At 27.8% G+C, this 20,769-nt stretch overlaps 1 protein-coding gene and 1 long non-coding RNA gene across 5 annotated transcripts in view; one reads left to right on the top strand and one right to left on the bottom strand.

Annotated features, from left to right (window-relative positions):
• Positions 1-20,769, bottom strand: part of LOC149031497 (uncharacterized) — a 205,353-nt gene that overhangs the window by 99,530 nt on the left and 85,054 nt on the right. The gene's annotated exons all lie outside the window — the stretch shown is intronic.
• numb (NUMB endocytic adaptor protein) overlaps positions 1-20,769 on the top strand; it is a 90,840-nt gene that overhangs the window by 39,694 nt on the left and 30,377 nt on the right. Inside the window, exon 2 of one of the 4 annotated variants that reach the window (XM_089175906.1) lies at positions 1,930-1,974. Coding sequence is in view for 2 of the 4 variants with exons in the window: in XM_015333561.2 (XP_015189047.2) it covers positions 18,418-18,492 (75 nt within the window). In the remaining 2 variants the exon portion in view is untranslated. Of the gene's footprint in view, positions 1-1,926; positions 1,975-17,535; positions 18,493-20,769 lie in introns of those variants that run through there. The other 3 variants (XM_015333562.2, XM_015333561.2, XM_015333560.2) reach the window with 3 other exon arrangements.

The raw sequence follows: 20,769 nt of genomic DNA, 5'->3' as shown, positions 1-20,769 counted from the left end.
TTTGTTAATATTAATTTAAAATAATGCAATGTTTATAATAATTAAATTAAATTATATTTAGAAACAAAAACTTTAATTATTAAATATAATTTATTATTAGAATCTGGTTAATAATAAATTATTCCGTTCCTACAAAACATTTCAGGTAAAAGTACTTAGCACTCAAAGGGTTAATAATTATAAATAGAAATATAAATTTATATTAATTAATAATATAATATATATTAAATAAATATGAATTTCTAAACAATTAATATAATATAAAATAAATAAATACAGATCTGAATTTTTTTTAAATTATATGAGAACATACTTTTTATATAATTCATAATAAAATTTTAAATATATTGTTTTTATATAAATACACAGACACTAACAAGTGTAATAAGGTTAACACTGTTGTTACGGGTGTACATTATACATATAATGTATATAATATAACATGAAATAAATAATATAAATTCGAATTTTGTTTAAACTATCCAAAAACAAATTTTTTTCATAATTCGTAATAAAGTTTAAAATATATTGTTATATATAAATAAACAGGTATATATAATAAGGTTAAGACTGTTGTTATGGGTGTACATTTAATGACAAATTAAATGGTACAATTCGTATGGTGGTAAAACGTATAATATCAAGTGGGATATTGAGAAGTGTTAGTAATAGTATGCATCGTTGTTAGGATTACTCTAGCTAGAGAGAGAATATGCTTACACACGTACACACACATCTATATATATATGCATACACATGTACACGAATATAAATATGCAATGAAATGAACGATAAAACGACTATGTGACGCACACATAGTCTTTGGCTTTACTCGTCACCGTGGTTCACCCCTCTTCAGCGTTCCCATAGGATCGTGGTGTTGCATGGGGTGTCGTGGGAACCGTCTCGCTTGATATAAAGTGCCATACGCATTTTTATAGGGTGCATAGTTCGTCCGAGGAACGGTTCAAGGATTCTTTTGTAACGAATCGAACATCGTTGAGACATCGTCTTCTTGAATTTGATTATTATTAACGTTGTTGTTGTATCAACCACTACTTTTTTTTTTATTATTAATGAATACTTTTTTTTAAGTCAAAATTTACGTAAAATTCGCCTAATTAAACGAGACTTATTTAAAAATTAAAAATTAAAAATTAAAAGATTGAACGAATAAATCGAGTTTTGCGTTATTGTACGAATATCAATCAATTTAATCACGAGTGATAAATTTATTTAATTATTTTTAAGAAAAATAAAATTAATACCAAAGTGATGAGTTCATTTTCTACGAATTATCAATCATGTTTACACATTACCGAACTTCGAGGTCACCTTAATGGAATATTCACATTTGATTCCACATTTGTGAACAAGCTTATCTTATTTTTTTTAAATAACGAACAAGAATATACCATTACATATTTTCTAAGAGTAAAACATTTGTCGTGAACAATTACTATTAAGTATCATGAAGTATGTGCAAACGTTAGGCATTTGGTATAGATCGTGAGAGCATGTTGAGTGAGGAGGGATGCTAGGAAGGGGTCGTTTTTCACAGTGGTGGATTGCAAGGGGTGATGAATTCGCAGGTAGTAGAATAGAAAGAAAAATGGGACTGGTGCATGAAGTTATATTTGGAGTTGTGTTAGGCACCGATCAAAGATTAGATTCTCATTGAAATATGTCATTCTTTCAGTCTTTTTAATGTTTGTTGTAATATTTTTTATTTTATTTTTTTTTTTAAATTCGACCTACTTTTCAACACACATACATACACATACACACACGTATAAACTTAAAATATTTGATAGTAGGAATGGTTTCATTTAAATAAAAATTTTGTTTGGTTTTTTTTTCTTATTCAAAATTGAAACTTTATTTTTATCTTGGTGATTTCTTATTTTTTCTTGTTTTCTGTTTCAGAAGATCCTGGCATCAAATTCGGTGAAATTCGCATTGTAAATTTTATCGGTGAGTTTTATTTGGATTATCAGAAAAATTTGATATATAAATTTGATATAATAAATCAATTAGTTGTTTTTCACGTTCACAAAATAAAATATATAAAAACTTTGTATCATGGGGAAGTTGGACAGGTAAAAAATCAGAACATATTTGTTTTGATCTTGTTGAACGTTTCGTCCTTTTATTAGGATTTCTTCAGCAACTATAAAATACAAGAATTACATAACCTCAAAAATATATAGTTCTTCGAAACACTTAATATATAATAATATTTTTATATATATATTTTTTTATATCACACAAACTATAGACCTAGCACTAATAAATCGTGATTAATTAAAACATTCGTTTGTAATGTCATAAAATTCAATTAAACATGTAATTATACAGTAATCAATCTAGACTAGTGTCTAATAGTCTAGGTATTTTACTACTGTAGTATTATCTATTATTATTAAGTCATATTGTTCAGTGGTAGTTGAATTTTAAAATTTCATTATGAATACTGCTTATGTTATTTGTGTCAGTTTTGAAATTAACCGTGTTTTTATTGACAATATGGAACATTTCGCTTATATTTCTTTTAAACCAATTGTTTTCAACATCTAAAATAGTTGCTATGTCAAATTTAAAATTATGTCCTGTTCTAAAACGATGTTCAACTAACGCAGTGGTATTAGTTTTAATTGTGTTCTTAGGTTTACAGTCATTTTTGTGTTGATTGTGTTTCTTTTAATTTTTGTTTTGTTTGTTCTATATAATATTTTTCACATTCACAGGGTATTTTATACACCAAGTTCGATTGATCTAATTTATCAACTTTGTCTTTTAATTTTGTATAGATGGAATAAACCTTCCCTAAATTATAAAATACTAGTTTTATATTGGTATTTTTAGAACATTTGTCTAATTTAGCTGATAATGGGTTGATAAATGGAAATTTGATAAACTTTTTATTTTGGTGAATGTTCAAATCTCTCGAACGATTTTTTTCTAGTTAGAATTTGTTAAATATCGTGTGAATGAAACTGGTTGGATAGTTATTATTTTTTAACAATACTTCAATTCTGTTTAAAATTTCAGCGTGAAACTGTTTACTACTTAACGTTAACATTCTAAATAAATAACCTTTAATAATAAAACAAATTTTTGTTTTATCGGATAGTTAGAACGATAATTAATTCATCTACTTATTTTTTGACAATAAATTTTGGATATTTATTCGAGGAAATTTGTTTTACAAAAATTATATACGCCAAAGGAAAAGTTTTTTGATATTCAACGATGTCACTGTTTGTTATATTATATTATATTGAATTATATTTTATTTTATTTTATTTTCTTCTTCTTTTTCTTCTTTTTTTCATTTCAGGTAGAAACACATCAATGAATAGATAATTGTGTCGTTACGATCTCGTCAAAGAGAGCTTAATGATAAGAACCTATGAATTTTTAATTTCTATTCGATCCACTAACCTACATTTTCCTTAGTATTGTTAGATCTATGTGGACGATATTTCAAATGTTTTTTTTTTTCTATTCTCCAACGATGTCTCATTGACATTTTCAATTTGATAAATAAGTATTACATTTATAATTTGTTTGACATTTGTCATTTTATCTTTCAGCGAGCGCTAATGTTCCAAATTTTCGAACACAATTTCTGTGTTATTTTTTTAATCGAATTTTTTTTTAGATACATGAACACACTATAAGTGTGTACACATATGAACATACTATAAGTGTTGTATCTTTCGTAACAAATATTTATTTCATCAATCCATGATAATTTAAGTTTAAGATGAAACGATGAAAAAATTTCTGCTACTCTTTTATTAAAAAAAAAAAATAAATAAATATTTAAGCATAGAAAAATAACTATCTAAAAAACATACTTCCATAAACAAATTTAAATCACAAAGGTAGTAAAATCATTTTCAATTGATATTACAGTGATCACAAACTTATAAACTCGGTCAAGTTGTATCTCTTCTAATAAATATTTATTTTATCAACCCCTATCACAATTTAAGTATAACGTAAATGAAAAATTTCTCTCATTCTTTTATTAAAAATAAAAAAAAAATAAAAAGTATTTAATAATTTAATATTTTATTATGAATATTAATTTTTTAATTAATAATAAATATTAAAAATACATATATCTTCAATATCTAAATCACTATTTTATTAAAAAAGAAAAAACTAATATATACTTAATAATCTAATATTTTATTATGAACATTAATATAAATTAATAATAAATATTCAAAAAATACCTCTATCTTCAACGTGCTTCTTCCATAAACCAATTGAAATCCTGAAGGTCGTAAAATGCATTTTTAATTCACATTACAGTGATGGCAAACTTACAAATTCGGTCAAGCACAATACCACACAAATCTCCCACCCTCACCACCTCTCATTGGAGAATAACTCTGTTGTATTATAAATCAGTATTTAACGATCTCTCGAATACGACAAGGATGACGACTATGACGACAACGACAACGAAGAAGCGTCGTCGACATGCTTCGTTAATTGCCATAACCCGATTCCATAGCACCGATTATGGCAACGCGTATATGCGATTCCCGTCTGCGGACAATGCTCCATACGCGATTCTATTGTTATAAGGCACACTTTATTGTGCGAAAACCTCGGACAAAACCATAGTGAGAGAAAGAGAGAGAGAGAGAGAGTAGGTGTATATGTGAAGAACAAAGAGAGGAGTGCATAAGGGGATTAGGTACATTCCCTTAATAATTTTCACATAACGATAACGTATAATATTTTTCATCAATGGTTGGTACCTTTAACCTTTGTTTTTTTTGTTCTTTTTTCTCTCTGCTGTGTTTTTTATACAGGTAGAAAGAAAAAGAAAAGAATAAAAAAGAGGAAAAAAAAATACTAGATAAATTAGTTTTGCGTTTCTGTTTTGTTGGTTTTATCTATTTTTTACTTTTTGATACCTGAAAGTTTTGTCGCGAGGATATTTTAATTATATTTTATGAGAGAGTATTATATTATTATGTAGCTTTTATTATCTAGGATACAAAATAACAATGTTAAATAATAAAATACATTGTACGTGTGTGTTTATATTAATAAATCGTATAATTATGTGGGTAGTTTATTTTTTTTTTTTATTTAACTATACGAGAATTTATTTTTTTTCGCTTGATAAATTATTTTTTATTATATAGTTGTTGGTTTTTTTTTTACTATTAATTTTTATTAGATATGTGTAAGTTTTGTTTTATGGTTTTTAATATTTTTTTTTGTTTTTTTTTTGAATTAATCAGTGATGTAAAAAACATATTTGTATGTGTAAACGGTAAATAGAACTAAATGAAATGAAATTAAAATGAAAGAAACGTTTATCAAATTTAAAACGTATTCAAAATTCTTTAAAAATTGTCAAAGTACAAATCAATTCGATCGGTTTTTTCCAGCTTATCGGTTATCATTGTCTCGTACGATTAAGAAACATTCAATACTAATCGCGTAACAGAAAACCATAAGCATGGAAAGTATTTACGAGTTATGCATACCAAATTCACGCTCGGTTGAATCGTTAAATTAGCTTATCGATCATTCTTATCTTTTTTTACATAACGTGTATACATGTTAATTGACGAGTACTATTCTCGTCATACTTTTTACTCCAACATTCCGTATATTCTTAGATATTATTTTATCTTACAAATAGAAAGAAAGGTATAAATATTTGATTTATTTAGGAAGAATAAAAGAAAAAAAAAACAATTTCAAGAGAGTAGACCAAAAAAGAAAAAAAAATTGAAATATTCGGTAATTAAGGAGCACCACTGAAAAGGTGATATTTGGGAATTTTTTTAAAGAAAACTATTGCATGGAATATTTTAATTTTTTAAGAAGATATTCGTGAATGTGTAATGAATATATGATAAAATTTTTGGACCAAAAAATTGAAGATTAAGCGAGTTATTTGTAATCTCCCAAGGCCCCCCCAAAAAAGTCCTCCTCACTGCTGCAGTTATAGCGACCTTCACAGTGCATGAAATGAAAAAAACCAAAAAGTTTATTAAACCAGAAAAAATTGCCCGTACCATGACCCTCAGTCGAAAAAAAGAATTGAAATGTAACAAAATGGCGGAGTTTTAAAAGAAAGTTTCAAATTTCGCGTGAGAATTTGATGATTTTTGGTCTACCAAAATTGCATTTTTTATTTGATCGGAAAACTGGAGAATTATGGTATGAAGAAACATATATAAAAGAAGCTGTAACAAAAATCAAATCGATCGGATGATTTGTCTTCGAGTTATAACTGTAGCAAATTTGAAAAAATGTAGTTTCGAGAAAAACGTTTCAGTTACTGATTTAAACGTTTTAAATTAAGAAATATATCAGATGGTTGTAACTCAAAAATTATTTGAGATATGTACTTGAAATTTTTATATATTATTTTTAAAGGTATAAACTATTGAAATATGTAAAACAAACAAATCGATTTTTTCAAAATTTCATACTAATGGTGCCCCTTAATGAAACATATCGAAATTGAATAACAAGTAATATGGAAAGTATAAAACACGCATGATGTTATAGTGTTCGAAAGTACCTGCTCTACCTTGGTACTCATGGGAATACGTTGGCATGTGGTTTTATCTATCGCCATATGGCGTGTCTGTGAATGCACGTGCAAATAAAATCGAGACGACGAATCCGTTGGCAAGTATAGGGAAAGACCTTTTTTTATCTTTTTTAGTTATTGTTTCTTTTTTTCTTTCATATGTTTGAAATTTTTAAAAAATACACTTTAGACGTTTTTTTACATAACAAAATTTTGTATCAATTATCAATAATTCGATTATTCTTCTCTATATTTTTTTTTATTAACCCTTATCGGTCGTCAGGTTTTTATATCAATGATTCTCACTAATTGTAAGTTGTAAATGGTTTCGATACACAGCAAAACAATATTTAATTTAATTAATTCAATATTATAAGAATAATTTATTATTTATTAGAAATGATTTATTTTCTCTTTTTGTTGGAGTACTACAAATATATTAGAGGAACGGGAAAGTAATGTCGTTTCTACGAATATCCAATTTTTTATATTTTCATCAAAAACCAATTGATTTTTATCAATTTGGTATTAAAAATTTTGCATACTAGATATAAAAAGGTTGTTGATAACGAGAGGTGATTACATTATTGATTAAACATAAATACTTATTTGAAAAAAAATGCATTCATTTGAATTTAAGGTTAGAAAGTGAGATTACTTTCTGATTCACCTAATATATGAAATTATTAATTATTTCATTATTAATAACATATTTTTATTTGTTAGTCACTTCCCACGTGACTTACGACAGATAAGGGTTAATCGGTCAACAACGAGATTAATCATTATTATGGGAATAATTGTTCGAGAATGTTATATAAAACCATAAACGCGCGTGGTTATAAGCTCGATGATTCTAATCCTTCATAGTATCAACGTGCTATTTTCATTTTCTTTTTTTTCTTTTTTTTTAACTTGAATATAATATATATATTTTTTTCCCTTCTTGAATAAAAAAATAATATAGAAAATATAATTAAGATGATTTAAGACATTCTTTTCTTATGAATATTTAATAGAATTATTGTTATTAAGGTATGCTATGGGAACGAGAGAGTGTGACCGTTTCGATACAATGGAAAAAGTGAAAAAAAGAAATTAAAATACAAACAAAAAAGGAGAAGAAAAAGAAAAAGTAAATCAAATTTTGTTAGGTTAAACTTGATGTATAATATATATATATATATATATATATATATATATAACCTGATTTTGCAAGTGAAATAAAGACAGAGATAGCAAAAGAGAGAGAGAGTGTGTGTATGTTATGTTCTTGAAAACCGGTTATTACAGTCTACATTATTGTCGTGGCATGTAACGGTATTACACTGGAATTACTCGAATCTTGAACTACTGCTGGACGAGTATTTCGAGTTGTGCCAACTATTCCAAATTGATTTTGGATAACACAGATACCAGTTATACTTACTTTATAATACTATAAATATATATATGTATATGTATATATACTATTATTATACTTTATAAAAGAGAGAGAGCAAAGTTTTATATATAATATATTAAATTCTATATATATTATTATTATTATATTTTATAAGCAAAGTTTTAAATATTAAAAATATAAAAATATATAAGTATATACACTAACTAAATACTTCCTTATATATTATATATACTTATTATATTATTATACAAAATTATATTTGGGTGACATTATAATAAAAAAAAAGATAGAGATTATTATTTGTCTCTACCATTAGATTTTATTTTTTATTTTCCTCATCGTTTTTTTTGTTTGTTTTTTTTTTAAAATTTTTTTTCGTATATAGTGACATCATAAAGTTATTATTAAAAAGACGTAGATCAGGTTAATATAAGCATTGACGCAAGCAAACGTTTCTTCCTGCAGAATATATATATACATATAAATACATACATGCATATATATACATACATACATACATATATACATATATGTATATATATATATATATGTTTCTTCCGACACCTGTGCAAGCGCACGCGTCTTTTTCCATCGGGAAAACGGCACTCTCACGTGCATACTACTCGCCCGCATTGCTAGTTCTTTTTACATATACTGAGTGTTTCAGAAATACATAATAAAACCTTTGAATAAGGGTTTCAATTTTTTCCAAAGAGAGAAAAAAATATAAAATAATTAACATTTTCCTATAAATATCTGATTTATGGTGTCGTAAGTCTGCGATAATTGATTTAAGATCCTTTAATTCTTTAACAAATTAAAATATATATAAAACCAAAATAAAAAAAATGACAGAATGATTAATTAAAACATCTTAATATTATTTGTGAAATTAAATTAAAATTAGTCGATAAATACTTTCATTTTGTTTTTTTATAAATAAATAAATAAATGTCATATAAAATCGTACGGATTTATTTTTAAAAATTCGTATAAATCAATTAATTATAATACAAATTTTTAGCATGAATAATTTTATAAATCAAGCTTATTAATACATACACACACACACTCCTGCACACTTGCACACATATACACATTTTAATATGAAATTTTGTGCAAAAAAATGCAAGCATTGAATCGTTGAAATATTCTTTAGGACACCTTGTATAGTTGATATGTATATATGTATAATGGTTTATATATAGTTAAAAGTATATATTTGTGTACGCATGTATGTGGTAATATACGCACAAGTATGTAGTAGTAATAAAAGAACAAATTGAAAGAAAGAAGGTCGACCGAAATAGTCAGCAAGCAGCAGCAGCAACAGCAGCCGGTCTTTGAACGAGACGAAAACTCGCGCCCCAAGACTTTACAACCAATGATATTATTTGTGGACTGTACTGAAATAAGGATCAAGGTCGAATACGAAGTATCGAGTAGAATAAAAAATCACTATGATCGATTTGTCGATAAAAATAAATGTACGATTAATATCAAACCCTTCAATTGATTTTAGATTTCAAATTATTATTAACATTAATTATTATTTTTATTAATAACAAATCACATTTAATAAATCGAATTATATATTTACAGTTATGTATTATTAATCTTTATCGGTCAACAGATTTTTATATTGACGATTCTCACTAAAGTTATTATAAATGGCTTAGATTAAATATTGTTTAACACACAAACAAACGAAATTATCCAGTATACTAAGAATAATTTATTATTTATTAGAAATTATTTATTTTTGTTTGAAGGTGTACTACAAATATATATATATATATGAAATTATTAATTATTTAATTATTAAACTACAAATATATATATGAAATTATTAATTATTTAGTTATTAAATATTTAATTATTAATAATAAATATTATATAACTTATCATTTATTTTAGAAATTATTTATTTTGTTGTTGTTAAAGGAATACTAAAAAGATATATGAAATTATTAATTATTTAATTATTAATAATAAATATTATATATTATTATATCATAATCACACGTGACTTACGACCGGTAAGGTTTAATTAAACAATAAAATACTTTGAAAGAAAATTACATTACACTTCGATAATAATTCAATAAATTTGATTACATTAAATTAATTATGTTAATTATTATTAATGATACTATGAATGATCGAACCATTTAACTTCGTAACTTTCATTGATCATTTTTTTAATCAATGATCTATCGTGAATCATTGATAAAAAAGGGAGGGTCAGATAATGAAAAAAAGAAGAAAAATAAAGAAGAAAAAAAAGAAGAAAAAAATTGTTTTTTAGTAATGAAATTTTGTTGTTATTTATGCGTTAAGATAAGACTTGTCACATAATTATGGGTACTCTCTCCTTATGTAGAATTTTATGGCGAAGTTAGTAGTACCTTATGGATACGATGGAAAGCCGATAAATAACATTAATACTTGTCCGATGATCTATAGTGCGAACAAACCAAACACGCGATCCACAGATATCCTTATCTTTTCGTCTAATGTAAAAGTTTAAAAGATTTTTTTTGACAACGTACCAATCGATTAGTATACAATAATAATAATAATACTTTAAAACAGATAATTAATTATTCCTAATAATGACCTAAATAAATAAACGTCATAATTAACTTTAAATTTCAAATGATTTTATACTTCAAAGTGTTTTCATTAATTATTATTTTTAATCACGAATTACTCAATAACAAATTATTTAATAAATCAAATATATATACATTTAATTTATGTATTATTAATTAAAAGATAAGTCATTGGAGAGAAAATTTTGTTTTATAATTAATCATTAATTATATATAATAATTATTACAATGAATATAAATGTCGCAATTAAGTTACTTAATTATTTTTTAGTTTATTTTGCTCTATCCTAGTAACGTAACATTTATCACAGGATGTTTAAATAATCAATTAATTAAGTTGGATTAAATAGGATCGTTATTGGTGAACTCACGTTCATCAAATATGATTTTTGTATTGGATTAGGATGATCGTATTTGAACTCCTGTTGAGTTACAGGAAGTCGTCGGTAAAGACCAGATGTTGAGATTTCGTTTTCTGTTCGTCCTTCGCGACGTGCCTGCGTGTCACGAAAAGTAAATCATGCGAGGGCAGCTGTCTGAGAAAGAAACTACTACGTGAAACGCCATAATGTTGTGTTGTAGCCAGCAGCAGCAGCACAACCAACAACCATTCACTTGAAAGGAACTTTTTCCTACGTGTACATCAAGATCGAAGATCGAAGAAGCAAGTTCGAGTTTACGAGGGTACCTAACTTGAATGGACATTTAAAATGTTTTTTGCTTATCTAATCTCGTGCAAGGAGACAACCATAACAGCAGCAAGGGGGTTTCTTCTTTTTCTTTTTTTCCAATCATTTTAAATGGTCGAGTTGTGGTTTTTCAATCATTGAAATAATCGAACGAAATACGATAACATTTTTTTTCACAGTTTTGTTTAAGAATGAATTTATGTAAAATTGGATTGTTCATGATCGAGTCACCTGATTGGGGATAAATATGATTTAGGAAAGGTTTGATTGTATTTATTGCGTAGGTCGTATAAACATTTCTAATCTAACGGGCTTCTTCGTAGTAATGCAATTATGCAATTAGATCGAATCGAGTCAAGGTGAATTCGAAAGTGTTTATATATAAATGACTCACGCGAAACTGATTGCGAATACGAGTTTAATACTTTAGTAAGGATAATAAACAATTCAAATAATTATATTAGATTAATTGGAATATTCGTGGTTTAAAAATATAACACAATATTTCGAATAAAATGAAATATTAATTTCCCGTAAATTTTTGTACAATGTTTTTACTTCTATTTTTATTTTCTTCTCGTGTTTAATTCCTTTTTTATAATGTGTTTTTTTTTCTAACGAACGTATCGCGAAAATGCTTGTTACACCATTAAATGAAATGGAGAGGGGGATGTGTGGGGGTGGGGGTGGGATCATTAATAAGAGAAAAGGTACACAAAAAAAATGGTAAGGTCTCGTACCGTTCGGTGTAATTCGGAATAGGGAAAACATTCATTTCTAGTATTTTTTTTTCCCAGCAACCTTTCTATATTTGTTCCTTTAGCACAGGGAGGAGGGGAAGAGAAAATACCGTCACGACGTTTAAAAGTCTTTTCGCTTAGAGAATGAAAAAAAGAAGAAAAAATTCCTATTACTTTTCATCTCGCAACAAAGTGTATACCTCGTTCTACATTTTTTTCTTTTTTTTTTCTTTCTTTCTTTCTTTCATTCCTCGCAACGAAACATTTCTTCGCATCCTTGTAACACGAATTTTAATTAGAAAAGAATTATTGCATATTAGAATTTTTTTCCTATCAACTTCTTGTTTCATCCTCCCTCTCCTTTATTCCTCTTCTTTCTAGTACTTTTTCTTCTTCTTCTTCTTCTTCTTCTTCTTCTTCTTCTTCTTCCCTATAGTCCCTTCTTCGTTAAAACTTTCTTCGTTAAATACGCTTTTTAAATGAGAAACACAAGGGTGGTACATTTTTTATTCGAAGTTTTATAATATAAAATACACAAATCGACTTTGACAAACTTTTTACGTTACATGCAATTAAATTTTAACTATTCATCTTATATATACAATAAGATAAAATATATAAGATCTAATATCTACCTTACTATTTAGCTACTGGTAAGTTCTGTCTGTTTTTAAAATAAAACAAAAATAATAAATTTACCTATCTCTTTAATTCATTAATATTTATTTTATAATATAATTATTATATTATTATAATTATTATAATATAATATTATTATATATATTATAAAAATTATATTATTATATATTATATATATTATATTGATATTTATTTTATATTATATTATTATAAAATAATAATTATTATTTATAACTTTTTACCACATCGTGATGACAATTTGTACATTGCATTTAAAAAAAATGTCATATCCTTAAAGACAAAAAATTGAATCGGTGTTTGTCAAAACAGACAGAACTTACCGATACACCTAATTATAATCCTTATCGTATTTTTTTATTTTTATTCTTTTTTTTTTTACCTTTTGTATTTGTAACAACTTACAACGAACAAAGAAGTGTGGATATAATATTGAGTCAAATATTAATATTGATGATCAAAGGGTTTTTCGTTTATTTTAATTTGTTTTTTTTTTTTTTCATTATGAAAAATCAAATCCAAGGAAAGCATAGTTTTTTTTTTCAGTTGCAACGAAGTTGTTGGAAATCGATAAAAGATCGTTTCTCACTCTTTCTCTCTTTCTTTTTCTCTCTTTCGCGAAAGTCTTATTCAAAAGTAAGGCGCCTACTTCAAAATATTCTCTTTCTTTCTCTTTCATTCTTGGTCGCGTCTCTTAGCAGATGTACGACCATTTGCCATGGCAGCTGCTATCCCCCCATCACTAGGAAAGAACACCACCGTAAACCACGGTCACCAAAACCCCGTAGTATTACATAAAACACGTGTCACGATTTTTCTCTCTCTAAAGTATCAATTATTATTCGTTTATTTAAACTCGATATTTCAAATCGAACGATGAAAAACGTTCGTTTAATTACAAAAACATCGAAGATATCATTCAACTAAAAACCCAGTAATGGTGTTTGGTTGGTAGAGGAGAACAGAGTTCGTCCTTGCTATGACCGATCGAGTGAAAAAACCGGTTTATTCCTGACTGGAGTGTAACGACTGAGAATGTTCAGGGCCCTTGAAAAGTAGTAATACGAACCTGGTTTCTTCCCGTTGAGGCCTTTAGTCAAAGGCCTTACTGCACTTTTTTTCATTTGTTTTTCTTTTTCTCTCTCTTTTTTCCCTATTAATGGGGTTTTGCTTAAGTTCGAAAAGGAAACACTGCTAAGAGGTTTATGCCCTTTTTCAGGGATACTCCGTGCAAGATTTCCGGAATTGTTCAAACTAAATTTATCGATTCAAATAAATTGGCATTATCGATTTTAGTTTATCAAAAACCCTTTCTAGACAAATTCAAATAGACGAACTAATTTATCTTATCATCAAAATGATCGGATAGATAAAATAATGTCTTAACTTGCGCATCTTCGTGAAACTTCAATTGTACTAAGAAACAAGTGAACACCAGGTGCAATGAACTTACTTGCGAATAAAATATTGAACAATGTATTAACCAAACGTTAATATTGCATGTGTATATATGCGCCATTTTTCAAAGATTATATTTTTGTCAATATGATTGAATAACCGTGATATTAAAATTTAAAAAAATTATTTTTCAATACTTTAACTCACTTTATAATTAAACAAACTAATAATATAAAAACTTACATAGATAATTTAAAAATATTATTATTATAATTGTTTTTAATTAATATGATTAATTAATAATTAATAATAAAAATTAATTAATATATTATATTAATATTACATTAATAATGATGCAAATTACAATCAAATATATATACATATAAATATTTAGGTTATAGTGATTATGTTAACTGTAAAGTGTCATTCAATAAAATTCGTCACACTTTAAAACCCTGCTCCATCTTTTATTGGTTTTAGTAATGAAAATGAATTGGTTTTGGTAATAGATCATAGTATCGGTATTAAAGTTAGCTGTTAAGGTATGTGAAAGGAATAGGGCCCAAACGAAGTCTGTCTCGTCCCTGAAGGAAAAGGTAGAGGGGCGAGGGATAGGACAGGGTAGGGTAGAAGGAACAGGACCCGTTCGAGTCTTGGCATTCGCGTCCGGTGTTTCATCAGGGGGGGTTTCTCTCGCACGGGTTTCTCGACTTTATCAGAGTCTCTCCTCTTCTTGGACGTTTTCTTGACCTGTGTGTTAATGTACGTGTGTATGTGTATATACAGTATTATATACTCGCCGGTATCTTCTTATACACAACACACTAAACGATTATTATTTCTATTATCGTTGAAATATTTTCTTGGTGAAAGTGACGATTACTTTGATTTTGATTTTCGAACGTGTTACACGCATTCGTAGAAGTGTTATTCACACGTATTTGTACAATTGATGACGATTTTCTATTTCAAATACAAAATTGTGTTCAATTTCTTATAGTTCTAAACACGACGAAATAAAAAAGATAACCTAATCCAATTGGAGGAAGATAATAAAAATGTTGTAACATTTTGATGGATTAACATTTGTTGGATTTGAAGAAGATAAAGTGAAAGAGAAATCGTTTTTCTTCGAAAGTATCGTGGTGGCATCAAAATTACCTGAAGCTACGAGATAAGCAGAAAGTTCACCAGGTGGCGCTATAAACGACCCGACCGTTTCTCTGCGCACCTCAGTCAATTCTTCTTTTTCTCATTTTTGGAATTCCAAACCTTTTGTTGGATATCACTGGAATAAATCGTATTTGGTGGATGTTATTTATTGTCCAATAAATAACTGTGAATAATTATTTGTATTTTCTTCGTTTTGAATAATATAAATAATAATACGAAAACGAGACAGATAGAGAGAAAGAGAGAGAAAAAAGAGAGTATTTAAAAAAAAAAATAAAAGATAGATCAAGAGTATTTCCGAGTTCCGGTGGGGTCGAGCAAAGTATCGGAGCGTGACCGTGGTAGTTCTAACGGAAAAACGTGGGAACTATAGTAACCGTAATTCACCGATCCCATCATCAACATCATCTTCATCGTCATTGTCATAGTCGTTGTCTTCAGTATCATCAAATTTTTAAAATCTAATAAATTGAAAATACAATTTAAATTACATTTACGAGGATATCAAGAAGATAACATTTTATTATCTCAATGAAAATTTAATCGAATACAATTTGTGCATTGTGTAATATCGATTAAGGTATATCGAGATAATTGCATTAATGACAAATTAAAAAAGGAAAGATGAGAAACTATAACGATAAGTAAGAAGAATTTAAATTAAAAAGTGTTCCGATCGTCAGACTACTTTTATTTCTTCTCACAACCCCCACCATTACATTTTTCTCTTCCTCTCTTCTTTGGTATTTTTTTTCTCTCTCTTTTTTTTCCTTTTAGTCATCGGGGTGGTGAACATTAATTAACGTGCGTACTAAACGAACTACGAGGTCAATCGAATTAAACGCCAGTGGGCACAGCTTTAACGTGTTATACTCATTCAAAAGTCAATGAGAGTTAAAAGAAATTGCGAGACTGTACCACTCGTTAACGAATAAACGTGATCGTCATTAAATGTTACCGATCGATTCTTTCTTTTACTTCGATGTGTGTATTTATGTGTGTTGACTTTTTCTTTTTGTAATCAACACTATCCAATTGACAAGAATTTTATTGAATTCTAAATAATCAACAAGAGAAGTATAAGAAATTTGAATCATCAAAAAATTATATATATTTATATAAGTTCTTCTTATAATTCTTTTTATTTATAAGAAAAGAAACGAGAAGGTAAAACACATGAAAACAAATATTTGATTGTTATAACGATCGAATGATTGTTAAGTCGTTAACAAAAACTATATGAGTGATTGTTAAATATAACCGAGAAGATAATTCAAATGAATTTGGTCATCATTCGAAAATAATTGACCGAAGAACGAAAGGAATAAAAAATAAAGAAGAAAAAAAAAGATTAAATTTTTGGATGGGTTTAACGTCAGAGTTTAAAAATACATTTTGATGTTTACCTGATCAGTATTATAATCATTATCCTAATCATCATTGAAAAGAGCAAGCTACCTGTACCATCAAAGGAATTCTACCAACTGACAGAACGAGCAAACCAACAAAAAAAAAGAAAAGAAAGGAAAGAAGAGAAGAAAAGATAGTTTGACCCTACTCTTTTAGTAGAATCTTCAGAAAAGGGGTGACGTCAGATTGGAAGGGTAACCAGTAGAATTGTAGTATTCTTAAACTCGTGAAAGGAAAGAAAACAGGAGTTAAGCAAAGAAGAAAGATATATAAAAAAGATATTATATAAAAAGATAAGAAGTATACTAATAATAATAATAATAGTAATATATAATAGTATAAATCTTCTTCTTCTTCTTCTTGAAACGTATGGTTCAAGTTTACCTTTTTACCGGCCGGCTTTGAGAAACGAAACGAAACGAAACGTAAAACTCGCCGCCATATTGTCCGAAGCGAGCAAATGCTTTTTCTGTGACGAGCCTAACTCTTGAATCTCTGTCTATCTTTCTCTCTCTTACATATATACATCACACACGTTCATATATAATCTTCTGTGTTCTTTAAAAGTAAACGTGTAAAAAGTTTCTCATTGATGTCAGAGACAACGATGGTAGTGGTGTTAGTGTTGGTGTGGTGATGTCTACGTAGAAACGTCATCTTGATCGTCGACCTTCGTCATCGATCGAACGGGGGAGAGGGAAGAGAGGTCGAACTGGAAGAGAAGTAGTAGGAGTAAGAGGAGGAGGAAGTTGCGAGGGTGGTAGTGGGGTAGTAGTGGGATCGTGTTGGTTATGTCGTCGTCATAGTAGTTAGTATTGGTGTTGACGTTGTGTTGCTTGTATTAACACACAACGCAGTGAAGAAGAGACGGACTCATCGTTAGAGGAGTTGGGCGAACGGTGAGAAAACTAAGAAGAGAGATAGAAAAGAAATAGAAAAGACATAGAATAGAAGGTGGCCAACTCGTTGTGCAGTTCAAACGAAAGAACGGACGAACGAAAGGAACGATGATACTCAAGATTGGTGTTGTTACTATAGTTCTCGTTAGACCTTACGAAGTTTCGCAATGGAAATCGTCGGCCGTTTCGTGACGATTAGTCGCGTACGGTCGACCCGTCAACAAACCTAAACGGTTCTTTCACGTTACATTAAGAAATCGAACGAACGAATAAATTAACGAACAAGATTCCTTGAATTTTTTTATTCTACACGAAAATTTGTCGTTTGTTGTTGTGTTATTCCACGTTCGCGATACCAATGTTCTCCAATTGAGTTTTCATTTTTTACACGTTCTCCGTCCCCTTTTTTCTACATTTGGATAAATACGAGATCAGTGTGTTTATGTTTGTGTGTATTTGTGTTTGTGTCAAAGGGGGTTTCGTTTAATGAATCAATTAGTGCAACCAACTATTTTCATCAAGTGACTCCAACAAAAAAATTTGTGTTCGATTAAGAAGACTATTAATATTTTGGGATACTTATATCTGTATTGGATTTTTGTATTTGTGAAGAAAATGAATTCATCAGTGATTTGGAAGAAAGATTTGTGATAAGACAAGACTTAGGGTGTTTTTTTGCTATCGAATTATTTTATAATTTGCTTTGGATACTTTGGTAGGAAGAATAAGGTGAAACCCTAGTCTTATTCTTCTCTTTAGTTTCCCGGTTAGTTATTGTTTCGATACTCGACGCTTTTACACGCTACTACTGCGCGTTGTGAAAACATCAGTGTGCTCGAAGAAGAGAAATGGGAAACCACCCGTCCGCCCACCAACCGCTCGAGAGGGCTACCAGCCATGCTGGAAATGGTCTTCGTCTCTCGGTACGTTCAACATGGCCCCTTCCACTACTTTGACTTTTTTTCATTTTTCATACCGATTTTCCATCCTTTCAATCGAGTTATCTATAATAGTTCGTTCTGTTTTCAACGACAACCTCTTAGAAAAATCACGAATATTATTTCCCATTTATTTCCCCCCTCGTCCCCCAATATACTTCTCCTTATTCTATATTTTCTTTTAAATTTAATTTTTATAAAATTAAAGTTTATATTAAATTTTATTTTATAAAATAAAAATTATTATTTTATAAAATTAAAATTTTTTTTAGATTTAATTTGTGTATTACTAAAAATATTGATCAAATATTTTTCATAATAATAATAATAATAATAATAATAATAATAATAATAATAATAATAATAATAATAATAATAATAATAATAATTACCGGTTATTGGACAAATTAATTTTATCGTAATTTATATTCAATATAAATTATAAATTTAATACAAGTTCAATAAAATAATAATTTGTTTCTTTTTATATATCGAATATAAAGTTTAACACACGATTCGTGAAAATCAAACTTGGGAACGACTCGTCTTGGCCCTCTACCCTTCCCTTCCCTCCCAATCTTCTTTTTAGCACCGGTTTTTCAGGTTTTGAATTTGGGACGACTGAAGATAAGCCAACCCCGTTTCGTTCCTATCCAACGTGGGCGGATCCACATAATTTATAATAATCCTAAAAAAGATGAAGATGTTACTATTCTAAAACTATATAACATTATCTACAACATATTTATTGCTATAGTCATTAAGTTTTCACAAACGATTAAGGTTTCATTAACGATACTACCAACATTTTCTATTTATGAATGTACATTTTAATGAGATCTTGTGTCACCAATTTTTCTTTCTTCAATACATTTTTAATAGAAAATATTTTTCTTAGAACGTGACGTCACTAACTTATTGTACTTCTCTCTCTCTCTCTTTCTTTTTATATTCGTTTCTTTCTTTGAATATTTATCATAAGAGGTTTCCCCCCTTTTGTAGTGTGTACAGAATTCTTGATAGTAGTCTGTGGAATGCTTGTTGATGAACAGAATATGTGACCGTTATATAACGTTGGTATTACTGTCGACATTGTTTTTATATTTTTATCACCCTCTCTCTCTCTCTTTCTCTTTTTCAAATATCAATTCCTTGTTCTAATCGATCGTATCCTAAATCATCAAGATTGTCTAAATGATTGAGAAGAAATTAATATTACGAAATAATTTTATCGAACGATTTAATTCAATTTCTGGTTAATGATATTTATTATTCGTTATTTAATATTAATTCAATTATAATTATTTTTAAATATATTATTTAAATACATTTATTATACAATTATTTTTAAATATATTAGATAATAATATTTAATATATTTAATCATATTAATTGTAATATTAATTTAATATTAATTAAATTATAATAATTAAAACGTAATTTAATTTATTATCAGCTAGGAGCTAATGAAATTAAACTTTTATGAATAAATGAAACGTGTTATTTCTAAAAATCATTTAGATGAAAAATGCATACGATCATCTAACGAGATTACGGAAAAATATTATCGTTTAATAAAAGTTTTCAAACGACTCGTTGAAGGGTGGTAATGGTGGTGTCATAAATCAGTGACAGGTTCAATCGCAGTCACATTTCCCTAGCGATCGAGAAGAAAATTTGTTTCGATAAAGAGATAGAAATTTTAAAACAAACCTAACTGTCGATACGTTAGATTTTTACATTTCTGTTATATCACTGTCTTATCTTGCAATTTCATTTACATATTTATTGCAAATACATTTTCGTCAGATAAGATAATTTATTATAATGTACAAACACGTGCGGTAAAAAAAAAGTTCTTTAACGTTAAACCTAACCACTTATGCGCGTCCTGTAATTTGTACAAAAAACAATGCGATAAAAATAGAATAAAATATACAAATTATTCGTTTTGCAAAGAGAAGACAATATTTTATTCGTTATTCAATTGGCAACAAATTTCATTGTATATTTTTTAAATCGGTCATTTGAATATCTGTATATCTTTATATATAAAAATTCAGTGTTAGTAAATTTATTGTTAATTCTAATCGATAAGTATTACATCTATATTATAATTATAAATTAAAAACAAACCACAGAAGAAAAAAGATAACGTAAAACCTAATGGAAATGGATGAACTCAACTCTGTTGAAGTTGATACTGATATTATAGTAAGTTAAATAAACGATTGTAATTCTTAGTTGAATAGTTATTTTCAC

This window comes from Polistes dominula, unplaced genomic scaffold, assembly GCF_049000335.1.
Source record: "Polistes dominula isolate Pdom_NZ unplaced genomic scaffold, Pdom_raw_medaka contig_19, whole genome shotgun sequence".
NCBI classification, from domain to species: domain Eukaryota; kingdom Metazoa; phylum Arthropoda; class Insecta; order Hymenoptera; family Vespidae; genus Polistes; species Polistes dominula.
Note: the sequence above shows the minus strand (reverse complement) of the source record. Positions and strands in the feature narration are given on the sequence as shown.